Here is a 27,929-nt window from a genome sequence, read left to right on the forward strand (position 1 = left end):
GTATTAGTTTATTCTGACTTTTTTTTTACATAAATTGTCATCCTGCCTTTTTTTTTTAGCCAAGTTGCTCATCCTGCCTTTTTTTTTACTCAAAACTCCTGTTCTGCCTTTTTTCAAATTTCATCCTAGCCCCCAATTAAAATCAAATGGTAGCTCTCTAAGATGGCGGAAGACACCCGATCTACCCAAAGGGCAATATATCTAATGAGGAAGAAATTTACAATTTCGGTTACGTCGAGTTACTTGTAGCTCTCCTTTTGTTGAAAAGGGTTTCTTTTTTCATTCATCCATCTATTGTACTGTTCAGGGGGAGGGGAGAATCGAAAAAAAATACACAAAAATGGATAAAAGAAGGCGAACGATACAAAAGGGATAGTAAAAATATTAACCAAACTGACAATGTCATGACAAAAACTCATCAGCCGAAATAAACGAGAGAAAAAAGACCAAAAGCCAAACAACAGTATATTAAGCGCAACATATAGAAAACCAAAAACTGAGTAACACGAAACCCTAAAAAAGGGGTGATCTCAGGTGCTCCAGAAGGGTAGGCAGATCCTGTTTCATATGTGGCACCCGTCACTTGGCGATTTTGCAAATAAAAAGGAATGTGTTATAATTTTCGAGGAACTCCCAAAAAAACACGATTTACAGGGTGTCAAATCGATGAACGTGCTGAAAATAGTCTCCTTTTCGTAAAAAAGAATTGATGAAAATGTATTTGTATTTAGTGTACAGTGGCAAATATTACATGCATATAAGGACGAGAATATGTAAGTGTGATATGACTATGAATAAATATTGGCTCTGTACAAGACCTATTTTGCTTGCTTAGCCGAATTTTTAACAAACTAGTTGACAAACCGTCTCTGACAATCTATGGAAATCCAAATAGCATGGGTTTTGATTAAGTCCAGATGTTTTGGTTTTATTTCGGGGAAAAGAGGTGCCTTTTACATACAGTGGCAAATATTACATGCATATCAGGACGAGAACATGTAAGTGTGATATGAATATGAATAAACCCTGCTTTGTTACAAGACACACTTTACTTGCCTAGCCGAATTTTCAACGAACTAGTCGACAAACTGTCTCTGGCATTCTATGGAAATCGTAATCGCATCGCTTTTGATTAAGTCCAGATTCTTTAGTTTTATTTCGTGGAAAAGAAAATTCAAATTTTCAGATACCTCTAACATGACCAGGGGGGGAGGTCACATTCTGATATAGCTCTGACCCTCTCAGTCCTACGCTAAGCGTATTATTTGTCATATCAGTTGATCTTTGTTTTTTTAAGATTAAGACTCCAGATTCTTATGTTCTATTTCGTGGAAAACGGGAGTGGTAAATACAAATTCTCCGCCAACTCTTACATAGATGTGATTTTATATGAGTAAAATTTGACCCTCACAGTCATAAGTCTTATAAGCACAATATTATGTTGTATATATTAACACACAAAATAGATAAATATTTTCTTAAATATTGTTCAAAAAAAAAGTTTGGTTTAATCATAAAAAAAAATCCAAACAAAACATGTAAAATATACGGCAAAACTGTATTCAAGTGTAATATATGGCGATGGGTAATTCTTTTGATTTATGAATTTATGGAAAACTTTCTTTGTATATCATTTTGCCTCCGGAGTTAAATTACATTAATATTCATCAACTTGCAAATGAAGAAGAAAAATCCTGGGGATTTGTCCCTCATTCTTTTCCATAGAATTGCAGTTTCAATTCAAATAATTCTGTAATGTTTTACGCATCGTTATTGTCTTTCAATTTAACATAAAACGATGTAATATTTGTACTATATTCGAAGTCAACACCAAAAATCTTCAATTCTGCACAAGAGTATGTCATCCTATCATTGTTTTATTTTGACTTTACGTTCTGTTTTTATAACTTAACATTTTACTGTTTCAAGTCAAGACCAAACTACTTCAAATTTACATCGTGTAGTTTCAAGTCAACACATTGTATGATAATCCTCTCGTGACGTCATAATGAGATAACATCGTGCTATCTTAGCTCAACAACACGTCCTTTCAACTGTACGTCGTGTAGTTTTGAATGAGCATATTGTATGGCAAGCCTATCGTGATATCATTATGATATAACATCGTGCTATCATAGCTCAACATCACATACTTTCAACTGTACATTGTGTAGTTCTAAATGAGCATATTGTATGGTAAGCCTATCGTGACATTCAAATGATATAACAACATGCTATCTTAGCTTAACATCACCTAGTTTCAACTGAAAATCATGTAGTTTTAAATGAGCATATCGTGTGGTAAGCCTATCGTGACATTCTAATGATATAACAACGTGCTGTCTTAGCTTAACATCACGTACTTTCAGCTGTACGTGGTGTAATTTTAAATGAGCGAATTGTATAATAAGCCTATCGTGACATTATAATGATATAATATCGTGCTGTCTTAGCTGAACAACACGTATTTTCAACTGTACGTCGTGTAGTTTTAAATGAGCATATTGTGTGGCAAGCCTATCGTGATATTATTATGATATAAGATATTACTATCATAGCTCAACATCACGTACTTTCAACTGTACGTCATGTAGTTTTAAACGAGCATATCGTGTGGTAAGCCTATCGTGACATTCTAATGATATAACAACGTACCATCTTAGCTTAACATCACGTACTTTCAACTGTACGTTGTGTAGTTTTAAATGAGCAAATTGTAGAACAAGCCTATTGTGACATTATAATGATATAACATCGTGCTATCGTAGCTTAACATTACAAAATTTCAGCTGTACGTCGTGTAGTTTCAAGTGAGCATCTTAGCTTAACACGATGCATCGTGTTGTTTTAAGTCAACAAATTGTATGGTAAGCCTTTCGTTTCAATATAGTGGTATAGCATCGTGTTATCTTAACTTAACATCATGTACTTTCAACTGTGCATCATGGTGTTTTAAATCAACAGATTGCATGATAGACCTATCGTAATATCACAATGATATAACATCGTACTATCTCAGCTCAACATTTATTAATAACAAGTCAGCACCATACAGTTTAGCTATTCATTTTATTTGTTATCATAGCTATCGAAGTGGATGACTGAGCAGTGTCCATCTGCAAGCTAACATCATGCAACGTCAACTTCACATCATGTACTTTAAACCCAACGTTACGTGTGTTTGGCATATCATCACAACATCGTGACTTATCATTATACTATCACGATTAAAGCACTTGTCATTGCAAGTCAACATTGCGCAAATTCAACTTAGCAAATTGTAATTTAGAGTTAGCATTTTGATGACTCAATTCAACATCACGCTGTCTTAAATTTACATTTTAAGCTTCAGCATAACGTTTTGTAAATCTCTAATATGTGACAGCTGAGGCTTTCCATATAACAAAGCAAAACGGTTTATGAGTGTACCTGGATATTTATTATTTCGGTGAATAAACTTATAGAAAAAGCTCACTTAACTGTTTTTAAATCTTTGAATCTTATATTTTTGGTCGATTATAGATTTTGTAATGAAGAATGAAAATGATAATTTAATCAATAGTCTAATATGCACATTGAGCTAAATAATACTTCTCGTACAATATCAAGATGTGAGAAGATTTGATTTCATAATCAGAAGGTTCAGACGAGTACTTAGAATATGCTTTCAATAACTGGTCTTTTATATGTTTATTCCATTATCATTATATTTCAGAGTTTCATTTGTTTCTCTGATTTCAATTTTATTTATTGACATTTTTGTTTTAGTCACAAATTGCTTGGTTGATGCGTGCTGTTTTTCCTGATTATATACTGATGGACTTCAAAAACGCATCACACATTCATTTTACCAAATCATGATTGATCCTCATATAACTACTATTTATGCTTATCGTACTTCTTTTTGTTTAGAAAAATCAATACATCACTTACCTGAAGTAATTCAACATACCGGATTATTGAAGTCGCACGAATTTCTTAAAGCGATATTTGAAACCCATTAATGATTTTTGAAGGGCTTTTTCTTCGTGAAACAATTCTTTCAATCCATGCCCACACTTAAATTAGTTAAAAAAATATGGTGCATTTCCAAATTACTGGGAATGATCAATGAGAATCTGAATCAGGCCATATGAATATTGCAAGCAGGAATACGTAAACGTGCTGTTGCTTAGCCTAAACAATTTCACGTCAGACACTCTTCTTACTGTCCTTACAACAACGGTAAAGGCAGATGGGTGTTTATTTGATGACCAACCATGACCAGATCAATATGTTGTGACAACGCCAAGTCAATTTTGACTATGCAATGTAATTTGCGAGACATGTTTACGGCCGCAACGTCAACTGCTAATTAAGAATCGAATGCCATGACAGACAGATTCACGCCATAAATGTTTCCCATATACTGAAATGCCAAATAATCGACTGCAGAAAAAAAAATTGTAAGTCCTAAAGTTTAAACCGCAAAATTGCCAAAACACACTGCAATTGGTAGGACAAAGGCCAAATCAGAAGGAACAAAACAGAACTGAAAACATGCCCAACAGAACTTGTTCACTTTTCTGTCAATCATTTAGGCGTTGGTTACAGGCAGTCATTGCCTTTGACGGTGACACATCCATTCATAAGGGGAAAGCAAGGGTTTCACCACTTATACCACTTGATTTGAACATTAAACATGACGTAATCAATTCAACATTTTTGAACTGCAAGCTCAATTTAGACAATAAAGAAATGAATAAAATTTATGTTTATACATTTATGTTACAAGAATTGCATACAGTATTTGAAAAAGAGAATTAAAAAAAATAATTTCGTGTTGCGTTTTTAAAGTCCGTCAGTATATGATAATGTTTCAATATTCGCAGTAATATTTTAAGTTAACTACTAAATTCCAAACGAAAGGTTTTTCGGTCCTGTTTTGCTAAATTTTTCTGTGTTCTGTTTCTTTTAGCTCATTCTTGTAATGTTTCTGTATCTTGTTTCTTTCAGTTCGATCTTTTTTTGTATTTATGATATTTTTGACTAAAACTTTCCATGTTTGTGTACTATTTCTTTTAGCTCAATTAACCTTATTTGTGAGCTGTTTCTTTGTGCCTTACCTTGCCGTGTTTGTCTACTGTTACTTTTGCCTTAATCATAATGAATCCTTGTTTGTGTACCGCTTCGTTTGGTTCAATCTCTCCGGGTTTTTGTACTTTTTTTTGCTGAATCTTTGTGTGTTTGAGTACCGTGACTTTTAGTTCAATCGTTCTGTGTATGTGAACTGTTCCATTGTACATCTATGTTTTTCCACGTTTATTCTGCCTGATTTTGTCTGAATTGTTCATATATAACTATTGTTTTATATATCTCTATGTTCATGGCCGACATGTCTCATTTTTGTGTGTGGCCAACACGTTAAACCCGTAGTCATAATTCAACCACCGACAAAGGCAAAAAGGCTTCTGGTGATAGTTAACTTTCCTGAGGTCGTTAGGGGCGGGTCCAAGATTTTGCGTTCTGAAGGAGACGTGAAGCATAGGTGAGGGGTCTTTATCCGTCTAAAACCCGGAGAGTCAAATACAATGTCCTAAAATAGACCAGAGGAGGGTGGAGCTACCGAAAGCTTCGGATATTTCAGGATGAGTGTTGTTTTTTTTCCTTTTCTTCTCTTTCTTTCTTGTACGTGCAACCAATGTATCTGCAGTCTATGTGGGGAGGGCGTGTGCCAGTCATGCACCACATAAATCCTCCCTGTACTGTTGCTAGTAGTTAGTTGTTTTAGATCAAATAATTTACGGATATATACACTATATTTTTAACATGACACAATGTTTTACCTGAATTAATATGATCAGCTATTATACAGCCTAATAAAATTTCAATACGTGAACTTCGTATTTCTTTTATTTTATCAGAAATTATAAAACATTTATAGCTGTTGAAAAAAACATAATAAATAATTTGTGGATGAAGCTTTTGTGAACAAAAAAGTGTTTCGCATGATCATGAATTTCCTTTCAAACATGCAGGTCTTTTTAAAGCGTAAACACACGGAAAATTGTATAATGATATGCAGCGTAAAATAATCAAAGAATACAAATAGCACCAACTTGTTTAAAAAACAAAACAGACACTTCGGTGAAAAACCTTTCTTCTTATTTTATATCATCATTGTCCATCAGAAACAACCATTCTGAAATTTCTACCCCTGGTGAGTTTATACATTTTTCCCACATGTCTATTTCACCTTCTTGAACAGCACCAACACCAAATTTTATTTGTCCAATCAATTCGTCACTTCTCAGTTTTTCATGATCGTAAGTGGCAATTGTAAGTGTTGTATAGGCAAGATCATCCATTTTCGGCGATATTGAAAAATTGAATGTTTCATCGTAAATCGGATCGGATGTGTTTTTCTTTGTTTTCGTCTGTTTTCTTGAAACTGACCGGTTTGGTTGGCTGAGCTCTACCTTGACATAGGGATCTGAAAATGAAATATAGTCTAGATATATATAAAACACTACAATGTTAAATCATTTTATGAGCAAAAATTTTACTTTTTTCTTGCTCAAAATTGGTTTTTCGTTTTCATTCAATTAATTGTTTGTCTTATTATTTCTTGATTTAAAAGTTAGTTTGTAATTCATAAACTTAGAATGTATGAATACACTGTTCATCCAGGTTCATTTCTTTAATTCAAGACTCTTCAGTATAATCAGAATATTTCTTACATACACAATTTTTGTCAAGAATTGTATTTGAAACTATTCTTTAAAACAAATTGAATAATAAAACACCCGAAAATAAATTCAGTTGTACTTTGTGTTTTTGTGTGTGTTACGCTAAATACATATATTTTTAATACAAATTTGTAAAAAAGTTTGCAGATGCGTAATTCGATTTCCAACTGACACCATCATTGTTAATATAACTTCAAATTACCAATTCAATACTGAACATTGCATAAAAGAGAAACAAAAGATATTACAAACGGCTTTTTTCTCTTCATTTCTAGTACTAGTATTCTGAGTATGGGAACATTTCTTTTCACGAACTTATTCTTTTCGGCAAGTCGTGCAGTTAAGTCAACTCACCAACGACACCCGGCTTATGATTTAGTACGTTGAAGACGCGCTTTTCGACAACATAAGTGTCATAAGAGGAAAGAATGCAGAAGATACCAAGGGACACTTCAAAGTCATAAGTCGAAGAAAAACAGACAGTGTCATGGCCAACAAGAAAACGACTTTAATAGCTAAACAATTCTACAAAACACTACAAAACTATAATCTGAGCAACTCGAACACCACCAAAACAGGAGAGAGATCTGGGGATCCGGAAAGGTAAACAGTTCCTGCTCTACAGTAGCACGTATTGTATTGATCATGGTAAGTAAGAATTCGGTAATAAGTCACATTCAGAGGTATGATAATCGAGGAAAAACACGGGATGGTGGCTACGAAAATTGTGAACGTGACACAGATATTCCTTAACAGTAAACATTAATTATCATGAAGAGTAAGTTTATATAATTAGACTATCAATGATATGTTATGCCTATATATGAGTGCTGACTACTGGACTGGTGATACCCACACGGACGAAACGTCCACCAGGAGTGTCATCAACCCAGTGGTTGTAAAAACCGTCATCAAAGATCGTGTCCATAAAAATCATCAGTGGCGCTCGAATCAAAAAGGCTAGAATAAGAAAGGTGAATTAAAATGTTTCTTGTGCTTAATAATTACCATTCGCGCTGTAATCATGTAAAAAGAAAAAAAAAAATGTTAAAATGTCTGTTTTGCCTAAATGGTGTTTCCTTTAAAGATAAAAAAAGATCGGAAATAACTGTTGAGTTTTTCTTTGATATGGATTCAGTATCAATTTTCTAGTAATTTCATACTTTGTCTAGGTACAGAGATCTATGTGTTAGATGTCTAATCAGGTTGTTTTGCGAAAGTTGTCACGAACAATTCCCATTTATCTGATTACGTCTGATACTTTACGTAAACTAAGAAAATATCCATAAGGTATTGGTAACAAGAATGTATACAGTTAAGAACTACAAATTCCTGGCTTGTTAAATTATTAGGGTTCAAGCGTAGACAGGTAATGATAAAACTTAACATCTATAAAGGCATAACTGTCTTAACCGTAGGTAGCACTTATTTAAAATGCTTGTGAAAATGGTAGTTCAATGAACTGTTAGGATGCGACCCCTTGTAAATGAATATGCTGAAGATGACAGAGTATCAGGGTCTAATAAAATGATTTTAGTTTGGTATCTTTCAACTCTCATTTATAACGCAGCACATCAGCAATGATGTCAATACTGAAACATGATCAGATGTATTGTAATAAGAAATGCGATGATGGTGAAAAAAGAACTTATCTTTTGTTGTGGTACTAGGTTTGAAAAAAAACCTGTGTTTTGAACTGAATACGACTTTAATAATTGAATGACGGTCGATTTGAAAACAAAGTGGTAGGCACATACCCTGTTCCGTCCATTTGCAGTTAGTGCAGTTTCCCCTTCGTGAGTGTATGTTAACTTAATATTTGGGCATGGGATTTAAAAAATGACATACATATGGTACCTTCAGGTATACTATGCAAAACAAATTCGTAACATTGAGATTTTTTCTTCAATCATTTATCCCATATGAAATATATTTGAAGCCATACAAAAGAAGGAAGACAAACTACAAAGGGATAAAAGGCTATAGCCAGATCAACCATGATTTTACATGCCATATAAGACGGAAATAAGTGCATTTTAGGATTTAAATCCATAAAAATTGCCATCAATGCAAATAAAATGAATGCATTAAATATTAATCATATTAATTGCAGAAATTCTGAGCTTATCAAATCGTTGTTGCTAGCGGTATGAAATAAGAATGTTTTTCATCATGTTTCCATAAAAAGTTCGTAGGATCACCCTTTGACTTGTAAGCCTGCCTGCAGGAAAGTCAATATTATTGGCTAAAAATTCTGTTGTATTTTAAATCATGAATGTAAGTAAGACAATTAGAGAAAGAGTAATAATGTATAATGTAATAAACTTCAAAATAAGATCTTAAAGATAAGTCCATATAAACTGCTAAGGTTTAGGAAAATTTCGTCAAACAGACTATTTAATATCCTTTTAACAATAATAGATTCTCTGTCATTTCCCTTACTTGCTACTGTCACTATTGAATGAAAGTGGCGGTTTGAACCAAGTTTTACATTGCGTCAAACCTGCCACTAGTTGGACAGTCATATGTGGCTGTTTATTTAAACAGTCAAAACGGACGCCCTTCAGCAAGACTACACATGACTGGAAAACTACGTCACGCGCAAGGACATGTTTCCATTAAATTCATCGAATAGCCTCAAGGTAAGTCGACACAGTTTATACAACTTAATATCATTCTTCGGGAAAGCCGATTAGTGCTCCGTACTTCATTGGACTTCTGCCTATTTTTTGCTATCATACGGTATTTCCAAAGGCTTTAGTGATTTAAAATAAAGGAATCATATTAAGCTGTTACTTGTAGGAGAGCCGGTGACGTAATATTCCACAAGTGCGTCCAGTGGGTGGGTGGGCATATACAGGTATTTGTATAGTTTGTTAGGGTGACTGGAGTGCAAACTAGTAATTAGTACTTATCAAACAAAATTCTTTAAGGTCTCACCACGAAGAACTAGAAGATTATAAAACAGAATCATATAATAAAAAAATGAAAAAACAAAGAGCACAAAACGTAATGAGCTCCAAAAACGCGTACCTAACATTTAACAACAAATAACAAAATGATAAAAAAAATGCCTCCGACCCTCTCCCCCCCCCCCCCCAAAAAAAAAAAAACAAAACAAAAATAAAACGTGATAAATGAACAATATACAAAACTGCTCAAAACAATACATGCCATCAACAACAATGCATCATTATACAAAATACTGTTACATTCCTGTAACTTAGGAAACAATTACTATAACTTGACCCGTCTTTTGCGTTGATACCAGTAAAAAGCTGTGAACAAAACATCACCGGTATGGTAATACCAAAAATATTTCGCATAAATAATGTTCAAAGTAGTGTTGGCAGTCGTGTTACAGTTTGATTATTACATATATCGGTGCGCAGGGTCTTGTTGTGTTGTTGGAATGAAACAACATTCAAATAATAAGTTCATAATGGAAACATTTAAGTCATATGTTTTGACGTAAAGTTTTTGTTTTCAACCGATCATCAGCGTCAATTACTAGCACTGGTGTCAGATAAAATACTTAGATGATCTCATTGTATCTAAAGTATGATCCTTTATTTCAAGTTCAACATAGCCATCTAATTTTAAACCATTCAATGACACGCCATAGTCTATATAGTTGAAGTTTAAGGATATTGTGAGCTAATTTTCGTTCTTAAGAAGTCCCTATATAAATCGGCCTCATGCGAACAAAGTAAAAAGTCAAATAGAAGAGTAGTACAGATGGTTTTTTTTTCTGACGACTGTCTCTTGGAAAACACGTCAATAAAACGTAACAAATATTGTATCTTTACATTCTAAGACCCTTCCTAAAACAAGATATTTGTGTCTACGTTAACCATCCTTTTTTGATGAAACAAAGTTAAACTTACTTATCCTTTTAGTATATCTTTAAGTTTAGAGATAAGGAACACTTGTTTAAAGAACTTTGAAGTCAAATGTTTTATACTATGACACGAGAAGAGGGGCTTACATTGACTTTTAAATTTGATAGAGCTTTGGAATATTTTCAGTATACAAATCGCCCCAAGAGCAGGTAATTCAACAGCTGAAGCGCAGTTTTATTGTTCTGTTTTATTATACACATAGTTACTATTGATAATTGTAAAAATACAATTCTTTAAACGTTTCAATCTGTGTTGTATAGATCTCGTGCAAATGTGCTAAGTGTAAACCTTCCTGAAAAAAAAGGTAGACAAAATTTTGTTTTCAAAAGTCATACTGTCTCATACCAAATTGTTTGTTTAATTGCAGTTCCGAATGTAGTTTAACAGATAATGGATGCAACTTGAAAGTACATTAACGGCGGAAAACATGCTTTTGAAATCACTTTGACGTTTATGTATATGGCAGAAACTAATTTACAATCACGCAAACATTCTAAAGATATTCTCGTCATAATACACTTCTACCCTTAATTGAGTACCCCTTTTTAGAGAAAGAAATATTAGCTAGCCCACTTGTAATATACAAGATAGAACCACGCTGACGTTGAAGTACTTACCGAGTACTATCCCAGTGAATTGACTAATAATTAGTTTTAACTCACGAGATTCAGGCATTGACACGAACGTCTTGAGGATGATTAAGTGGTTTGTCTGAGGCATTGAATATTTAATCATTAAGTCTTTAGAATGTCCGTTTATCCAGTACTCCGAATTGGCCTCAGTTGTTTCTCTTCGACTTATGAATTCTTGTTGTCCTTTTGATATCTTACGCCTCCTTTTTTTGGCAGTAAAGAAAATACAATGCAAAATTTAAGCAAAACGTACCGAATTTGCTATACGCATTTCTAAATTAACATACTCGGACAGAAGCTGGGATAATTAGGGTGTAATTACATAGGGCGCAATAAATAAAAAAAAAATAACCAAAAGGTAAAGAGGCCTATGTTATTTTAAAAGCAAATTATCCATCAAAATTTACGTCACAAATCATGACAGATTGCGAAACATAATACTGATGTACTCTTTCCTAATGTCAAAACCCTTAGATTAATGACAACATTGAAAAGACACTACAATCTGCGAAAAAGATGGAATGAATTGATAACAACTGTAATATTCTAGAATATTCGTGATACAGGTACCTGCGAAACAAATGTTAACCAGTCTGGTTCAATACTACTGGTGTTCGGCAATTAAATCCCTAATTAGCTGTTCCAACCTTTTTGGTTACAAATGAAGGTAAATCCATGTATCTACTTTAAAGAGCAAGTTCTAGATAATAAAATCATTTTATTTGCACTAATCTCTCATTTCTATAAAACTATAAAATTGATTCTTATTACCATTATAATCTAGCAACATTTAAGAGTTCTGTGACCTCGGCATTTACGCATATTAAAATACCACGATATATCATAATGTCATGTTGAAACAGAAATAATATCCTACGAAAGACAAAGGAGCAATTAAAGAGGTCCCTCTAGACCGTAATAGACAATTGATTGTTAATAACATAATGTTGCAGCATCTCTAGAGTTTACAAAAATGTTTTCATACGCTAGTTTACATGGTTGATCTTTGGAATAACGAAGCCACAACAAACAGGCTGCACTGTTACTGATACAGCGCGTAGTATTAATATGTTTAATTCGTCATCATGTTTGACAAGCTATTTATATTGTTGGACTTCTTCAAGGCCTGAGTATTTGGAGGCAATAACATAAAAGCATATGAGCATATGATATTAAAGACCAAAAGTGTTGAGAGCAAAATTCATAGATATAAAGATATTGCTCTGATGTTTGGTTAATGTGTCATTATAGTCAAGGTACGGAAAAAACAGTTGTGAGTGAACAAAATCTTCAAACGAAGTGAGATAATTTTTGGTTACATGTTGAACAAATCAGCTATCACGACCTGAGCACCAAAGTCGCTCTTTTCACAAAGTATCTTACGACAAAAATTTATCGTAAGTCATACTGAATTGTCCATGACTTACGAGTATTTTTTCTCGTAAGATTTTTCGTGAAATAAGTCGCTGGCTTGTAATTAACTGTTTTGCGTCATAGTATGCAGTTTCGGGAAACTATGCCTATCATATTTACCAATTATATACCAGTGTAAAAACTAAAGTTAATTGGTCATTTTCTGATCTGTCGTAAGGGAAAATTGCCACATAAAAAATCAAACAAATCAGTCCACTCGTCTATCATTCTATAATCAGAATGGCCATAGTTCACTCAACCTACGATAGTCTTGGATTACCTAACACCTGATTAGATTTTGATAGGGGTAGACTAATTAGTATACAATTTTATCAGAAATGGACCACTTATGTTCAGTCTATAAACAGTTATTAGAGACCAAGCGTTAATTTCCTCCTATTATATTAATAACATGAAAATAACGTACATAGTTCGTATTTTTCTAGTGCCATCTTTCTGGATAATTTAATGGTTAAATATAATAGTTTGAATATGGGTCTGAAGAGGTAGTACATTAATTAGTTAGGAGTGTATTAGTTTTATATAAATGAAATTAAGATATGAAATTATGTATTATATATTTAAGATATACCGATACTTTACAAGAAGGAAGGCTTAATAAGTTTCAATGTTTTACCCAATTCCACCATTCATACAAGTTATTAGTAAAAGAAAGGAAATTGAAGTACTCAAATGTATACATGTACTTGCATAGTTAAAAAAAGCATACATTTTTGTTAGATAATTTGAATTAGTATTGCTAATGACTCACTAAAACGTTTGCATGCTTTTATCCACTCACAAAAACGACGGTATCTGTAGTGTGCCTTACTTCCAAATCTACAGGGCGGAAGTAATAATCCGACTAATAAAAACAACAATATAGTCATCAATAAAATCAAAACAACCAATAAGATGAAAAACATCAAAAACTTCATTGTTCTTATACGTATATCCAAGTATTTAAAGTTTTCCCCCAATTTTGTCCACAAAATACCCTTTCTTTCCCAACCAATATGTCAACGTGCAATACAGGTTTTTGCAAAGGCGGCATATCTAGGAAACGAGGGCTCATCTGTTTAAATAACCCATTAAGAGCTTTCCCTTTGTTTTGGGAATATTGCCCATCGCCGAAAGACCATATGGTGATTTTCTGATTATTTGACTGATGTGATAACCTGTACTAAATATTTGCTTTTTATTAACGCTTTTTACTTATTTTATCTATATTCGATATTTAATGGGAATTGTTACAAGTTTTAGCTATTATAAAAATAAAAAGATGTGGTATGATTGCCAATGAGACAACTCTCCACAAGAGACCAAATGACACAGAACTTAACAACTATAGGTCACCGTACGACCCTCAACAATGAGTAAAACCCATTGGCTATTTAGAACGGAAAGGTTACAAGTTTTTGCTATTGGCTATTTAGAACCAAACAACAACAAAAATGAAAGACTAGAATGGTGTTGGCCATCATTGATTGCTAAGTATGTGTAAACTCTTTACAGAAAACATCTTAGTTTTAGCAATACGAATGACACACGCCTAGTAAAATATGCTTATCCTTTGGAGCACTGGCAACTTCTTACTCTTGTTAAATCTCAGTATGTCAAAACGTGGTATTTATTGTTGTTTGTTGATAATTTAGCTTAGTTACTGTTGAATCCCCCTGATATTTTAGCTTAGTTACTGTTGAATCCCCCCCCCCCCCCCCGTTACGTCATATATATTCCAATCATACAAGAACGGGTCTGATAAACATATATCGTGTTGTTTATGGTAAGATCTTGTCGTTATGTCACATTTGTCTATCAGACAGGCAAAAACATCTACAATAAGAAGTTTAAGTACATGTATTTTACTGTACCCACCTGGTGGTCCTGTGATCTGGTGATGAGGGAGCCCTTTTCCTTGCTTTACTCCAACTATCAAATTTCCTTCACGTGGCAAAAAATTCAATGAAACTTCCAAACTACCAATATCCTATAAATACAATACAAACCTTATGTACATTCAACATACCATTAAAGATTAAGATGTGTATTTTTACTTCAAGCTTATTTTTATTTTGTTTCCTTTCGTGTTGCATCTTATTTTCTTGTTTGGACAATTGCATAGCTACTTTTTTTTTTATGGAAACAAATACAAGGTACAGTGATAAGTTATTAGAATTTTCAAAAGAACGTCATTCAATACAAAGAATAAGCTGTGTCAAATTAATTTAGTGCAAACATTATTTTTTGTATCTCTCTCGAGCTTATAATACGTCTATTTATTTTCGAATACTGATTTAACAGAAAAGTTTTAATACTAATATTTTACAAATAGATAAAGCCACCGATATTATTAATCAAAGTACTGAAGTACTGAACATCTGATGACCGCAAGTTTTTGTGGATGGTCACAAGCACTTGTCTCAGAAAAAAAAAATCACATCTGTATACCTGAAAGTGAGCTTAATGTACAGATATATATTTTTTTCTGAGACAAGTTCGTGCGTGGATAATGAATAAATGACGGGGAATTCAACGTCAACGTAATAACTATTATATTGTAGTGATACAAATCAGTATACTCTGGTTTGTTGTTATATATTATATTAATGTTTGTATAAAACAGTTACATGTATAAAATATAATTTTCATCCATTTGTATATCATTCTATTTTACTATTCTAATAATAGTGCAGTGCAAGTGCATGATGGACACTCTTCTGTAATAATATGATTTTCTAATAGATTGGATTTGAGCAGGCATTCATATTTTCCCGCAAAATGTTCTTGAAATATTCTTCCGCATACGTTAACACAATTTTTCTGTACGTGTGCATAGATAATATCAATGATTTTTTACTTATATATATATTTCTAACGACAAAACATTTTCATATTATTAATTTATGTTCTAAACAAAAATATTTTATGAGTATTCATTTAAGAAATGAATTTATAACAAGCGATAAGGAATGTTATTTTGCACTCGATAATGTCCGCGTATTTATAGATCGGTTACCAGTCAAACACGAAAGTTACGTAAGTAGAAATCTCGTCGGCAACAATACATCGGAATGCCCTCACGGTCATCGCGATGTAAAAATACGATTCTTACTAATGTTTTATCATAACAAAAACTTCTGTAAAATATTGCATTTTGTACAAGTATAATTTATGGGTCATTTACAATAATTAATGCCCTTTCTTAAATTATATATTCCACTAACTTTAAGCTATAAAATATATCAATGCAATTTTAACGCATATAATCATATTTCAAACATATTATCAGTTCTTAGTAGGTTTAAATGGTTTTCACAGAAATTTTCTGAAAAAAAAACTTGAGTGTTTCTTTGCTTTGAAGATCATCTTCCCTGGTATACTTAATAGCATAAAAGAAGTAATCACACTTGAATTCAAATAATTTATAAATTTCTTTCTATAAATGAATAAAACATCAGTATTCAACATATACAAGTGTAAACTATTAATCCAATTAGATGTCTGTCATAAAAAGACAGTTATTGATTTTGTCTTTTCAACAAAGGTGTTTTGTTGGTAATGGGATAAACCTTTATAAAATCAGATTTTTTTGTATGTTTTCTAAACAAAATAAAATCGATAAACATATTTCATATAACACACAACTGAAACAACAGAATAATAGCAAGCAAATAAGACATGATTAAATTCCGCAATTTATGTTCTTTCTTCAACAAAAAATAATAAAACAAAATTCTTAAAAGACGAGAAGAAATTAATAATATTACAACAGTGGCTACATCTTTAGGAGCAAGCCGAATGTGAACAACATTAGGCGTGACTTTCGAAAGCACTAACTTCATAGATCATTAATTCTTTGGTGAGCATTAGCAGAATAATAAAAAAAAAAATCAATACTTAAGGAAAAACATCGTGTGGTCACCATACTGTGCTCAACAATGCAAAATCGCGAAAAAAATCTAACAAGGAATGTAACATTTAAAAGACATTAGGTGTCTGGTGACAGTTTTGTGTTCCTTTCTCATGGGAAGTAAATATATCGCAAAGGTATGGTTGCAAGTGGTTATAGGAATATAATACACATACAAATATAAAATATACAGAACTAGTGAGTGGATAGAACCACCCACGTTTGAGGCTCAACACATTCCGAATTTTAAGTTATTTGAGAGGGTTATTCTAAATTAAGCATTCATAATGGCAGTAATTTTTTTTCTAACACGACATGTAATGATAAACGTATGTTGACCTGTATTAATGTCTTGTTGATAGATAGATGCCCTTCATCTCCTTTGATTCTCAAAAAGATAATTTTAGATATACAATACCTCTCTCTCCTTTTTTCCATCAATTTCTTTCCACATCCTATTTTCTGTCATCAAATCAAAGTTGTCCAAACTAACGTCTACATGACCAAGAAATTCTGGGAGTTTCAGGTTATGTGCTTTATGTAATATTTTTATCCTTAAAACCATTGCATGTAATTGCTCAAGTGTAAGTGAATGAAAAGTCAACTCATGGCTGAATATTGGATTTTTGGTATGTTTTATCATGTCCGTTGTCTGCTTTTGAATCTTTCCGGGCATCAGATATACCTTGCAGTATGAATTTATATTATACTCTGTTTTCGTCAAACCACCAAGATTTTCAGCTTTGATTATTGTAACTTTGAACAGTCTTGAAGCTGCTAAGAAATGAAATGCAAACTTAAGTTCCCCATATTCTGCAAGAAACTGGGTTTTAGGAATTTGGTTTTTTGTCAAGGATCCACACGAACTAGATCTCGGTTTTTGTTCCATTTCTGAAGATGGTTCATCCTCAAGTAGCTGAGGAGAAGAATGGCGTTTAGTATTAGGAGAACCTGATACTTTCCCAGGCTGAAGGCACGACGTCGGGAGACCATTGTCGTCGGTTAAAGAAACATTTTCTGGTATGGATTCTTCTGATGACACCGGCGAGTCTTCCAACCCAAATAAAGATGAACGACGTCTGAAATATTTCTCTTTTCTCCCAGTACGTACTTGCAGACAATTTGACCTTGGTGAAGGTGAAAGATGACTGACGTATAATCGTTCATATTTAGGTCGATTCACGTTCGAAGAAGGTGTGACAACTACAGAAGGCGTACACGACATTTTTGATTTTTGAAAGGCTTCAAAATCCAGTTTTTCAAAATCGTTCAGAACTTCTGACTTGCATCGTACTTTTAATGCTTCCAAAACTGATAATCTATTTCTATCACCTTGAGATAGTAATCCTTCACTTCCTGTGTGAAATAATGACTCCTTTCGACGAGTATGTGGACTCTGTGATAATGTAGTAAACCCAAATGAAGTTTTCGCACGGAAATGGGGTAGAGACATGGCAGCTATCGATAGAGGATCAGCATTTGTTTCAGAAGATATATTTTCTAAATATCCCATAGATTGTGAATTGTCGTTGTACGCTATAATAGGCTTAGATTCATGTTTTGGAGAAACTGGGGCGGATCGACATATATCAGTATTTTTAGGCACTGAAAGTCCAGGTATAGAACCGTTTATAGAGGTTCTTGGGCTGGATCTGCATGACCCAATACTACTTCGTTGTGAGCTTGACCTGCATGATATGTCATCTTCAAACAAACCAAGCTCTGAACTAGGTCTTCTTGAGCTTTCTCCAGAGCCTGGAATGACGAAATCCGGAATTGTTTTAGGGGTCATTCCTCCAGGAAATAAACTTTCACTTGGATTTGGCATATTTTCGTTGTTGCTACCATTTTGTAGGAGACGACATTTTTGTAAGAACCACTCCTTTACTTCTTTCATTGATTCCATCACATGGCTATTTCCGTTTGAATTATTTAAATTCTTTTTTATTCGAGAAATTTCTAAACCTCTTGACAATCAGTCTGCAAAATAGAATTTAAATCTCTACATTTTCTATCAATAAAAAGGAAAAATTCTATTACCTTGGATATCTAAGAAAAGCCTGAATATAACAAAACATTGTCAAAAAGTATGTCTGATCTGCTTGATGATTTTTGTGTCTGTTCAGTAATCAAATAGTTTCTCTATTACTTGCTGCTAAATCATTTTGTGATTTAGAGACTAGCCATAATAAACCATGAGATGTGAATTACAAACCCAGCATGAATATCAATACCTTACTACGTCTCGGTTATTTTCTGTAAATACGTGAAAAGCCAAACAAATATTCACAAATGAATTTCATTTAAAACCAATAATTAAATTGAATTAATCTATTCTATGTTATCCCGTGGAATATCAACGTAAACATAATTGTGCTTGTTGATATAAAGTCATCATTAAATTGAAAATTTGAGAAAGCTTCAGATTTGAGTTGACATTGATGATTCCTTTGAGTATCATTAAATATTACTATGTTGGATTACAGAATTTCATCGGATTTAGTTAACTATGAGATGATTTCCTTCATCAATTAGTACAGATACTACGTGTACATATCAACGCATCAGGATACATCATGGTCTGGGGTCGTTTGACAGAGAAAATTGTCAATCATGTTATATTGAAAGGCATCATTTGCACAAAATTCCAAGTATTTCAATGCTATTACAAATTTTCAATGTATTGATGACTTTTTATCTTCAAGTAAATTTATTTTTATTTTGAACTTACAAGAAAAGCTACTGTTAAAGTTTAAAAGAATTTACGATATTATTAAATATTATTGAACAGATGCGGCGCATTTATATAAATGATTATTATTTAAGTTAATAAAATAATAACCTTTCCCGACTCTAATATTTTAGTATGTAATGTTAATTTAACAAATAAATGAATATATGCCACGCTGGTTACCTTTTTTGTTAGAAAACAAAACACAAGAACATGAAGATTAGCAATACAACCGAATGGGTATATAAATGGATGTTTACTTCCCAGTTTATCTTTGAATATTTCTGTGTTAAGTACATTCATCCCATACCCCACATTTCCGCTAAAAACTACATTTTCAAAAACTCTGGTAAAAGTCCAATCTATTTGCTTTGTATATAGAATTAATGACAGATGTCTCTAGATTAACCATGTTACACGATGTCAAACCAGAAAAAAGGTATTAGACCAAATAATACTAAATATTCAAATCCGACAATTTTCACATGTAAAATGATGTCTTACCTTACAGTAGCTATCTAAGTTTATGAATGAGAAACTATTAATGCCTATCAATATATTGATTGGTGAAAACTTTCCTGTGTTCTATCATCGTCATATGTGGTATATGGCATTTGTGATACGACAGAAGAAAACATACAATAATTACTCCTACTTATAAAGGTAGTTCCTAGCTGTCTTCACTGATATATAATTGTTTGGTCCTAACTGTCATATGACTAACATACTGTAAGAGAACTATGCCGAGCGGAGTACATCTTCATTATTCCATTAGTCGATAGACAGAAGTTATATAATGTGACGAGTATCACACAATTGTTCAGGTAATATTACAATAAATGTTTTACAGGTAATATTACAATAAATGCTATACCTTAAAAGTACTGATTTCTTAAACCATGTTATCTTTTACAAAAATCTTCTCTATCTTGTCTTGAAAAACAAATAGCCAAAATACACATAATAATTCAGACAAAAACATGACTTTGGGCAAAATACAATTAAAATTTATTTACAAGGTTAAATGATAACATATTTTATACTGTTTTTTAACGTACAAAATGCGACCAAAGTTGGGAGAAATATGGTATTAGGACTTTGTTTTTCGTATAAATGTATCATTTTAAGCGACCAGACGGAGTGTATGTATGTGACCTGTTTACAAACACCATCCACATATATATAGTAGTGAATAGATCATTACTTCAGAATATAAGCAAATGAAAAATCGTACCGTATAAGAAAACATACTTTTGATATGGAATACATTTCTTATCTTCTAAATCGATTAATCATGGAGATTTTAACGGACAACAGTCTGACAAAACACTTTTTAACGATTTATCAGATATATTATGGGTTCATAAATATAGTTAACTGGAGACATCTTATTGAAAAAAAACCCACATTTCTCAGATTTTCAAAGTCAAATTCTGATATTTAACTGTCATTGTAAACAAAATGAAAACATCGTAAATAGAAAGACTCTGCAGTTACTTGTCCTTACCGAAAACGAACTTGCTTAAAACACATAAGTTATCCCGTGTGGCTGTTCATTAAACACTTGATTAGAATCATCTTTGTTTACATTGGCATCGACATCGCTTCCGTTGATAAATGTGAGTTTAACAATGCCGTTAATACTTCAACATATGTCTTTTTCACTGATTCACTTTAAAATCCCGTACCCCAAGATTTGACAGGATTGACCTCTCGTCCGATAGTAAGTATCGTATTGAGGAGGTGTCGCTTTGGCTGTACGTGATGGGTAATAAAGCAGTTAGACCCGATCAAAAATGAGACTTTAATCATATGACGCGTGAATGGAGCCACGCTCCTTATGAATCTTGAAGGGAGCAACACTCTTGCACGTATTTTTGAGTGACATTCAAAATTTTCTACGTTTCATTCCCGTCAAAAACTCTAAAGAACCGACTATTTGATATATTGTTAAATCGTTCTTATCTTGAATATGCATGAAATATTTGCCACTGGATTTTAAGAAATCAATCAATCAATCAATCAACCTTGATGATCCCATGCAATTATGCACGTACCATAAAAAGCTTATTTTCAGTTGCAATGCGGCCGCAATCTCGAATTAACAAATAAACGAAAACTGATATACGCACCTTTCAGATAAGTTCCATTTATACAAAAGTAATATGCCTGAATATAAGATTTATCAATAATAAATTAAAAAAATGTCTTTAAAAATTACCAGCCGAAGGATACAAATTCGACCTTGCCATTTAAGTAGATAATATTCTGTCATAATATACCAAGTAAAACTATTACAACAGATAAAACAAGCTTCCTTAGAGATAGTGCACACCGAAAGAAACGTCAGAGATAAAATTACACAATCAAACTTGAAAAATCTACATATTGTATCGCATATCAGGCATTGAATGAATACAAAAAAGAAGCAGATCTCGCGAGATGTCTGTAGGAGGAAACAACTAAACATACACAAAACAGCTACTACATTTGTCCATTTAAGCAATGTAAAGCAATCACCAAGATAGTAACTCGTGCGCACAAGTTGTAATTTTATTTTTGCATGACGCTCCAGGGCTTCCGTAACTTTCAGACATAATTATATCATGCATTATTATTTTGCTTATGGAAATATTTACAATGTATAACAAAAAGAAAATAGGTATTTAAATTTCCTGACATGGAAAGGCAATTTGAATATTTTGCAAAATAATAATTTGATTAGATAATTAATTGAATAATGTAGTATTTTTTCTTTGAACATAACTATTTAATTAAACTTTTCAACTAACTTACAGAAAATAATACAAATATCTAACTTAGTAATCGTACAAGGATTTTAAAAACTCTAATTACAAGTATATGAAATATACATCAATCAAATATGAAATGAACTGTTTAATCATTTTTATAGATCAAAAGGCCAATTTTAAAAGGTCTTAAATAAAGGAAATATTTGAATCTGGTAGAGTTTTGAATTTTGGAAAATTGATAAGAAATGTATGATGAAAACTAACCAAAGTAAAGAGGGTTAGCCATGCACACATGCAAAGGGGGTTAGTTAGTTCATACTGAAATATCAGTGAAAGTAACCCGAACTTTAGACATGTGCGCATGACTATCCCTATTTAGTTGGTTTAGTTTTCATCAAACATTTCTTCAGAATTCAAAATTATTCCAGATTCAAATAATTCCTTGTTCTAACCATATTTCGCAGTTTAAAATTCATTTTCACTTTAGTACATAACTGTTTCCTGTTTTTTTGTTGCAGAGTATTCATTTTCATTCAGACTTCAGCTCTTACCAGGCCAGGATATTCATATTCGAAATCATCCTGCCCTCCCACACCTCACCCCAAAAATCAAATGGTCGTCCCCTAACGAGCGAGGGGCTTTGTAAATATGTGCTAATCTTAATTATCTGTTAATTCATGAAAGTCAATATAATACTTCCTTGGTTAATCTAGCGACACTTTACATTATATTGGAATAGAGTTCAGCTTCTGTTTAAACTTTGGAAAGATGAACAACGTTTTGAATCTAAAGTTGTAAAAGTTAGGACTAAAGGGGAAAAAAACCATTTGATTTTTATTTAAAATAACGAAATTATCAAATTGAAAGAAACAAATGTCACTGTGTATAGCATGTTTCATGGCATGAGATTAACAGCATACGATTGGAAAGTATCACATTACCCTAGACAGCCATATACGTCAATGTGATCAGAAGGACAAGGATATAATACACTCATTAATTATTTGATTGAATGATTGAATAAGATAATCAAGCAGTGTTGCTACTGGTTGTGAGCCAAGTACAGGGCAGAATATGTCGAAGTATGTAATACCAAACATAACTTCAACATGCTATAATTCATGTTACAACCATTGCTGAGCTGTTCTATTTTAGTGTTCATCATTTACACATATTAATTGAGCAAAAACCGCAAAAAGTACTTTTACAAATAACTATCCATTACTTTCAAGAACCTTTGTGATCTGAAATAAATAAGCACAAAATACAACACTGCAAACTAGAGGAAAATCAAGATGAACCCTTTTAAACCGAACTAGATAATTAACCTCAGAAATGTCCTCTACCTCGTAGTCGTTTTCATAACAATAAATATATTTAACCTTGAATTGTCATTCCTCATTTTAATGAATGGCTAAATGCTTCATTTATAATTTTGAATAAGAAATTTTGAATTTTCCTATAGTCGTTACAAGTTTCCTTTTTCGATTTATATTGGGTGTTCTGTCTGTATTTAATAAAATAAATGAAGCTTCAACCAAAATCAACCATATTTTATAAATCACAAGTTAAAATTACATAGATTAATAGTTATTTTAAATATTTCGCACTTCGTTAAATCATTGACAAATACCGTATGTGTAAATAAAAATTGTAGACGTCAGACTGCTTTCAGTTATTTATCTAAATTACGTGGCAAAATATGTTTATAGCGTCACACCTCGCGTCACACATTATGCATTTTAAAAGTAGTACAGTTTCCACAAACAAGTTGGATAAGAACAAACACAATTACGATAAAAGTAAACAGATGTATTTGACTACACTTCAATGATATATATATATATATATATATATATAATTCGTCTAAACAACAGCCCAACAATGTTAGATCTGTAAATTTGCGGAAGCAAATTTTTATATCGTAGCAACAGATTCAAGAGGTGCTTAACCGAAACACAAGTAAAATATAGGCTTAAGAATCTACTGAAATGTGTTCAACTATATATATGTATCTGAGATGCAAATAAAACTATAGATTTAGAACTTAACTGAGATTTCAAGCATGTAGTTGAGACACAAGCTGAGACAAAAGTATGTTTAGAAGTATACTAAGATGTCACAGTTAACTATACAGCTAAGACACAAACAGTTTATTTTAGTACTTAGATGTCAATCATTTACGCAAGTAAAAATATGGGAGAACTTTGATAACTATACAGCTGAGACACAAACACATATGGGATATTCAATAGTCAACTGAAATATCAACACCATGTAGCCGAGACACAAGTAAATATGGGATATTTAATAGTTTACTGAGAGGCCAATCATTTACATGTAGATGAGACAATAGAGATAAAAGTAAAAGTATGGGTGATTTAGTATTTAACTGAACTCCATGTAGCCGTGACACAAGTAAATGTGGGATGTTTGGTAATAGAAAAACAAAGGATATGGGGTATCCAGCCATGACAAGAAATCAGTACATGCACAGCAAAAAACACTCACAAAAAGCAAAGGAACAGCGCTTTTATTGCTGTTCTTCATATCAAAGTCACAGTGAGGACTTCACATGGAGCAAATAAATCCTCACCTCACTACAAGTTTAAGACGCTCCTAGCACCGGTTTGAGCGGAATTCTTTGCAAAATAATTTCGATAGACTTTGTAAGATGTAACACCACCAAATCGGACCCGGTCAAAAAGAACATACTGGGAAGTAGTACATATGATTGTTTTTTTGTTATTTTATAAATAGTTCAATTTGAAATTAATAGGTCACAGAGCACTTAATGTCATATATATATATTTAAGCACAAAAAGGCCAACAACTTATCCGAATACTATTTCTTTCGTTGGTATACCATACAGTGTCTAGTGAATGTATACATTTAAATATATAAATCATTGAGATCAAGTCAATTATTCTGCATGAACAAGTTGTGAATGAAATTAAAATCGATTCATTACTATGTCATTTTTAAAATTAAGCGCACTATAGAATGTACAAGAATTAACTCAATAAGTTACGAAAATAGCACAAAGATGACTTAGGTAAGTAAAAAGTGTAACACCCATTCATCATACGACTGATCTCCATAATCATCGAAATAGTATGTTAAAGTTTAAGGCTTATTAGTTGTTAAAACATTGAACATACGGCAGAACATTTGGTATATATGATATTGCTATCATCTGAAAACACAGACCTAGACCTTTTATTTTCTTTATTATTCTATGTTTTTTTTTAAACTGGATGTACATTTCATTTAAAAAAAGTGTTTTAAGGTCTTTTCTGTGTATAACAGACTTCACCAATTCAATTTAAAAATATACTACGCAATTTAATATAAAAATAAAAAGATGTGGTATGATTGCCAATGCGACAACTCTCAACCAAAGGCCAAATGCCATAGAAGTTAACAACTATAAGTCACCGTTTGGCCTTCAACGATGAGGAAAACACCCCGAAAAAGGCCCCGAAATGATAAATGTAAAACAATTCAAACGAAAAACTAACGGCCTGATTTATATGCAAAACAAAACAATGAACGAAAAACGAATTTGATATACAGCAATAAAAGACTATATAAGCAAAATTACAATTTTATCATAAAATATCAAAAATTCTTTAATTGATCGGTATTGTAAATGAAAAGAATTTTACAAATTTTATTCAATTGCATATATGCGAATTAAGACAATTTTGTGATATCTTATTAAGATTTTTCGGTCATATTGAACGTTTCAAAATTTTTCGTAGAGATTGCATTCATACAGACAATTTAATAGGTATCAAGTTTTCAGTTTGTCACTATCAGTATATATGGATAACATCTGTTTGTTTTACGTGAAAGGATAAATATATGTCGTTTACCAACTAGAGCTGACGTTCAACTTAATTATGAACTAACTACAGAAAATTGTTCTATTTGGACAATAATGTGTGTGCGCTTATTTCGTCTATTATACTACCAAAACAAGGGAACCCTACCCTTCCACCAAAAAATAATAAACAAAAAGACGTTCTTTCATCAAATCTGTAAAATAATTACAAAGTGTTGAAGGATTACTATCAATTGAAAGCGATAAATTAATTTTGATTCGACGTATATAAAATAAGAAAGTTTGATTTTTGCGATGTTTTCGCAATTGTTTGTATTGTTTTCTGGAGTTACAGTAATGAGCAGAATAAGTAAACTTTTGACTTACATATATGGTTTCATATAGTCCTATTGCAAACCGTCAACTTATTGTGATGTCAGAGCACTTTGATAATTCCCAATATTTAAATGTATATCAAACAGTATGACTGTGATATGCATCTTTTACATACGTAATGACATTTAAATCACATGAATAGAGTAAGTTAAATGTAAAGCCGAATTCTTCTTATTGGACAATTTCGATTAAATACAAGAAATGTATCATAGCTAATAATTGAAAAAAGGAAAAGTTGAGGATTCAAAAATTTTAATTTAGCTAAGCAGTTACATCTGTTTTATAGTTAAAGAAGCACACGGGAGTAAAGATTTATTACTACAGTAATTTCTTCCATGTAGCATCAAAATCCTTGATCAGGGAGGTGTCGGTTTTTGTTCCGGATGTATAAAGACCGTACCCCCTCCAAAAGTGTCACAGTAAGTATTATGAGCGACCTGCAGATTACCTGATGTAAGGCCAAATTCCTTACCATACCTTGGTGAAAAGTTGCTGTTCAATTTGTGTGTCCTTACTCTCTTTCCATTAATAGGCCAAAACCTACCATTCTTTATGTTCCTGTCCCAAGTCAGGAGGGTGTAACTCAATGGTTGTCGTTTGTTGCTTTATATCATATTAGTTTTTCGTTTATTGTTTTGGTACATAAATCATGCCGTTAGTTTTCTCGTTTGAATTGTTTTATATTTGTCATTTCGGGGATTTGCTCATTGTGGAAGGCCATATAATGACCTTTAATAGTTACTAACGTCTATTTATATGCCATTTTGTTTCTGGTGAAGATTAATTTTGTCTCATTCGCAATCATACCACATCTTCTTATTTTTATACTAAAATTAATATATTGATTGTTATTTATTGAAATATTGTCAACTGGACGTTCAGAAAATAACAACGAATTACATTTACATCAAGAAATAAAATATATAAAGATATATGTTCTATATCATTTTTCTGAATTAATTTACTCACGAATTGTTTGCCACTGGGAAATATAGAACTGTTATGATGTGTTGATGCCGATATTATGCTTTTATATGAGGACCTGTAAACCTGTCCTAATCACTATTAGATTAAAACGTAAAAACTGCCTAAGATATTAAATCGATGCATTTTAAATTGTTGCATGCATGACGTTCTTTTGCATCAAAAATAATAAACAACTTTTTAAAATATCATAGAAAAACACTTAAATATATCTATACAACGAAGTTACAGCATCATTTCAAATATAAAGGCACGTATATATTGGTGATATTTGAGTATAGGGGATAATCAATGGATAACATATGCTACATGTAGCTCACCCTTATTCAACCCCAATATTGATAGTGTTGACGGCGAGAATGTCATTCGGTACAGATCGTCACGTTTACCCAAATAAACTTCCTCGTACTTTGAGCGTTCCAGAACGTCTTACCACATACATGTATCATCTCAAGACAAAATTACGTGTAGCTTATTTGTTTTATCCCGAGAATTTCTTACATAATATAACACTAACTAAACTAACAGTTAGTGTGTTACTGTCGGTATAGCAGTGATATTTTTATCAAATCTGTGCCCAAATACATATCAATGCATAACTATTGAGGAAATTTTAAGGAAAGTTGCCTACGATTAAGACTTCATATATA

General features: G+C 32.4%; 1 protein-coding gene across 4 annotated transcripts; it reads right to left on the bottom strand.

Moving 5' to 3' along the window:
* Positions 1 to 5,874: 5,874 nt before the first annotated feature.
* On the bottom strand, positions 5,875 to 27,355 carry LOC127734479 (C2 calcium-dependent domain-containing protein 4C-like). Of its 4 annotated transcripts, none has more exons than XM_052244371.1 (5): positions 27,265 to 27,355; positions 17,007 to 18,568; positions 14,554 to 14,665; positions 13,448 to 13,540; positions 5,875 to 6,472 (listed from the first exon to the last, which is right to left on the bottom strand). In XM_052244371.1, the coding sequence occupies exons 2-5, from the start codon at positions 18,492 to 18,494 to the stop codon at positions 6,144 to 6,146; spliced, it is 2,022 nt and encodes a 673-aa protein (XP_052100331.1). In that variant the 5' UTR covers positions 18,495 to 18,568; positions 27,265 to 27,355; the 3' UTR covers positions 5,875 to 6,143. The 4 variants fall into 4 exon arrangements, with proteins under 4 accessions (XP_052100331.1, XP_052100332.1, XP_052100330.1 ...); XM_052244372.1 differs by lacking the exon at positions 27,265 to 27,355 and adding an exon at positions 26,287 to 26,372 and having other exon boundaries at positions 13,478 to 13,540; XM_052244370.1 differs by lacking the exon at positions 27,265 to 27,355 and adding an exon at positions 26,287 to 26,372.
* Positions 27,356 to 27,929: the final 574 nt, after the last annotated feature.

The sequence above is a fragment of the Mytilus californianus genome, unplaced genomic scaffold, assembly GCF_021869535.1.
Source record: "Mytilus californianus isolate M0D057914Y unplaced genomic scaffold, xbMytCali1.0.p SCAF_3, whole genome shotgun sequence".
In the NCBI taxonomy this organism is placed as follows: Eukaryota; Metazoa; Mollusca; class Bivalvia; order Mytilida; family Mytilidae; genus Mytilus; species Mytilus californianus.